Raw genomic sequence first — 4,350 nt, 5'->3', positions numbered from 1 at the left:
TATATATATATATATATATATATGTATTTATATATATTTTTTTTATACCAAAAATTAGGCAAAATATAGTATCCGTTGACAAACTTAGCAAAATACTCACAATTGAGTTTTTGTATATATATCGAATTTAAAGAGAGTTCAAAACTGATCCATTGAAAATACTTTATTATAATAACAATGAAAATAACCTATGATCATTTCGATGCAATATCCAGATCGATTCTTGCATATTATAAAATATTATTAAATATTATAAAATATGGGATACTACATTTCGTCAGGGCCTTATTATTATTATTATCAGTAATATGCAGACAATAAAAATAGAAAGCATTCATATACAATTTTCATAGTTGACCTATATATATATGCAAAGCAGGTTGAAAATACATGAAATGATATTCAGCCGTTCATCTTAAAGGTGTTGAAATCAAGCAAATGAATTAAACTAATTCAAATCAATGATGGTATACTATGAAGTTCAGTTATTAACCAATCCAGAATGCTGTAGATTTCATAGTATACCGTCATTGATTGGAATTAAAGTCGATATATATATATATATATATATATTCTGTTGGCAAATAAACTTTACTATTGGTACTGTTACTGTATATCTCTCGCTGAGAGATTTAAAACAAGTTGTTTCTCTCTCTCTCTCTCTCTCTCTCTCTCTCTCTCTCTCTCCTCTCTTTCTCTCTATACATATATATATATGTATATATGAGTGTGTGTAGATTTATGTATATATCTAATATGTTTATATAGTATAAAGTTTTTATATATATATATAAACACACACACATATATATATGTATACATATACACACGTAAGACATATATACGGTTGTTTACAGATACGCACAAATAATCTTGGATACCCATATGGGTATACTGGGTATTTATCATTGTATATATGATTCATGTGAATATTATTTCTTCTCTGTGTTCGACAGGACTTACCTTGGTAGCTGGATTGATAATGTTCATCTCAGCCGTCAATGACGAAGTATCACATCTACCTGCCGCCAACCAACCACACCCAACAATCACCTACTCATTTGCTTGGTCGTTTTTCCTAGCAGGATTGAGCTTCTTTTTGGCAGAAGGCACAGGTGTTGCAGGAATATACTTATTTTTCCGTCGGAACTCCAGTCTCGATGACATGATCCAAATTATTCCCGGATTGGAAGAGAAAATTCCACCAGAGCAACGTAAAGCGAAAAACGTTGGTTACCCAAATTTCAACATTATATCATGATACTTGGTTGGTCATAAGCGACAATGTTGTGCTGTTATTTCCACTATTTAAACAGAATTCTACAGAAAATAATTATCAGCTTTGAATCCATGATGAGCCTCTAATCCTGACTATAAACTTTATTCATCTTCATTTCTACTTCATTTTATCATCAATGCCGTGAACATTGACGACATGAAAGCCAGACAATCTTAATTCTCTTCTCGATATTAATTTGAGACCAGAACCCATCGGAATCGGAATAACAAAATATATCAGTCCCGCTAAAAATAATTATCAGGTTCAGTTCCGTGATGCGGTTTCTATTCCGGATTAAGAACTATGTTTTTTTACAAACTTTCTTTGCCTACTTCACTAAATATTTACTGCATTTATTAATGAGGACAGCCATGAAAGCTAGAGAATCTTAATTCCATGTCCACTATCAATTTGAGATCGTGAACATATATACAAAGAGTAAAGAAAGATATCAAAGAACGTTATATGTGTAAAATAAACATAGATAGTGGAAAATAAGAGAAAAGAGGTTGGCCTATTCATCTATGTTTGACTGATATTGATAATAGATGAGAAATAGAGAATTACAACGTTTTCTACATAATATTTATAATATCTTGATGGTTTGTTAGCTGAAACAGCAGGATAATTGCAATATCGGCAGCAACCACAATAAAAACAATCGAGAACATTTGCTATAACAATAACAAAAAGACAAAAACTACAGCAACAATAAATATGGCAGCTGAAGAAGAGATATGTGGTGCCTTGAGTAATGTCAAATATACGTTATTGGTGAGGTGTTTTAAATATTTTTTTAAAATTCTGGGTATGGAGGAAGAGTTAGTGACCGTAGCCTTTGTACACCCTTCGAGACTGATGGAATTGATTCCATTAATGTTCCTTTAGAAATATTGTAAGTCAACATTTGCAGGAAACACATTAACTTTGTGGAAGTTCCAGAAAGCCGACGATATGAGACGAAGAAATAGGGTATATTATTTAGTATAGGACCTTGGTTGGGCACGGCAAGGCTGATGAGAGGCGAGATGACTGAAGTGTCTAAATGGTAATAGCATTTGTGTAGCTAACTTCGGGGAGCAAACGCCGATATAGCAGCGAGGAAAAGACACAGAGAGAGAGAGAGAGAAGAGAACACGCCTATGTCAGCGGCTTGCGATTGCTTATGAGTAACTTTATGTTAATTAACCAGGTAACTTTTGTCTAGATGGTCTATGACGACTGTGTGTGCAGCAGCAGTACCATATCTGATGTGAGAGCAACACCATTTTGGACTTCACATAAGCTTTGTGGGGTGTCAATAATTGTTAGGGATGAAGTAGTTTCTGGTCCTGAAGAAAAGAACTAGTCGTTGAAATGTGGTCCTAGCTATGACAGGCATGTGCTTTCGCCAAGTAAGTTCCATGGTGACAGAGAGGCCTTAAATTAGGAGCGATTGTGATAGATTCGGTTTCATGTTGCTCAAGTTTAACAGATGATGGTGCTGGTGCAACGATATTTTCTTGATACGTGTAGCGTCCATACCGTTTTTTTATTAAAAGAAATAAAATTGACGTATACTCACTGGAGAATCCTTTCGAGGCCCGTGTAAATAGAATCAAAGCTTTGGTTTTGTGTACATTACCTGGGTTAATATTTCGAACCAACACTACCACCACTGACAACAACAATAACAATAACAATAAAAAATAATAAAAGAAATAACAAGAAGAATCAAGACATCTCACATTAAGAAAACTTACATATAACATATGTAATGTGGTACCATTATTTTTTTGTCTCAATATATAATAAAGTTCCATGTCTTTTTATCATTATAATATACAATATAGTATCATGTCTTTTTATTATAATAGCATGATATGGTTCCATCTCTTATTTTTCATAATAATATATAATAGGGTGCTACGTCTTATTTGTCATGATAATATATATGATAACATCTGCTATATGTCCCTATTCGATGAGTTAGATACGACAGCTCGCTGTTGGCGGTTTCACGTTTCCTTCTCCAGGATTGTACTTTGTCTTTGTTACCATTAAGACTGCCGAAACCAGTGTTACCACAGACAACAACATCAAGAAGAAAGAAAAGAATGCTGAATTGAAGATGTAAATAATGCCAAATGAAAAAAGAAACGAAGACAAAGAAATAAATGAGCCATCAAAATAAAAAGTTCTATTGATGGAAATCGAACCTGGATTGTTACCTTCATATCTCCACCTGTTGCACCAAAAGCTTCATAACAATGGTTATTGGGATAGTCACTATAAACATCATCATCATTATCACCATATTCATCATTGTTGCCGACCTTGTCCTTGTCTTCATCACCCCCACAACCACCGCCATCATATTCACAATGCACACAAATTAAACTGTTCGACGCTCCAGCATGGCCACAACCTTTGAGCTGAAACATATAAAGGAATAAAGGTATATATATATATATGTGTGTGTGTGTGTGTGAATGTATATTAATCGAAGTGAACAATATTACATATCCATTACAGACGATCTTGGTAACAGTAACTGGTCTAAATGAACAACCAAACATGCGAAAGTTATATCAGCTACAAATCCTCCTTCAACATCGCGGAGAGACGAAACGCTACAACCTTGGCCAAGCACGTATGGTCGTTGAAAGAAATTATTCTATCGGTCTCAGAAGAGACCGATAGAATAAGTACTAGGCTTACAAAGAATAAGTCCTGTGGTCGATTTGCTCGACTAAAGGTGGTGCTCCAGCATGGCCACAGTCAAATGACTGAAGCAAGTAAAAGAGATATTTCTCATTCACTTCATTAGCTGATTGTTATATTGTTGTTATTTCCGTTCAGAACAGGTTTGAACATTTAAATAAACCGTTTTTCTTTTATCTTTCTTCGTACCTCACTTGTGTCATGTAGTTTGTAGAAAGGAAAAAATTAGAAACATTTTCTGAACACATGTTTCTATATGTTCGCTCAATGGAATTTGTAAACTTAGTGTTCCGGATTTGTTGTCTGTGGACCAGTGAGCGTTCCGATAATACATTTCCTGACTCGCCAATATATAGTTCCTCGCAATT

General features: G+C 34.2%; 1 protein-coding gene across 1 annotated transcript in view; it reads left to right on the top strand.

Moving 5' to 3' along the window:
- Positions 1-3,053, top strand: part of LOC128248758 (voltage-dependent calcium channel gamma-5 subunit-like) — a 77,183-nt gene extending 74,130 nt beyond the window's left edge. Inside the window, exon 5 of the mRNA XM_052970912.1 lies at positions 957-3,053. Coding sequence (XP_052826872.1) covers positions 957-1,261 — 305 coding nt within the window. The 3' untranslated portion in view covers positions 1,262-3,053. The remainder of the gene's footprint in view (positions 1-956) is intronic.
- The last annotated feature ends 1,297 nt before the right edge of the window (positions 3,054-4,350 follow it).

This window comes from Octopus bimaculoides, chromosome 9, assembly GCF_001194135.2.
Source record: "Octopus bimaculoides isolate UCB-OBI-ISO-001 chromosome 9, ASM119413v2, whole genome shotgun sequence".
Lineage (NCBI taxonomy): Eukaryota > Metazoa > Mollusca > Cephalopoda > Octopoda > Octopodidae > Octopus > Octopus bimaculoides.
Note: the sequence above shows the minus strand (reverse complement) of the source record. Positions and strands in the feature narration are given on the sequence as shown.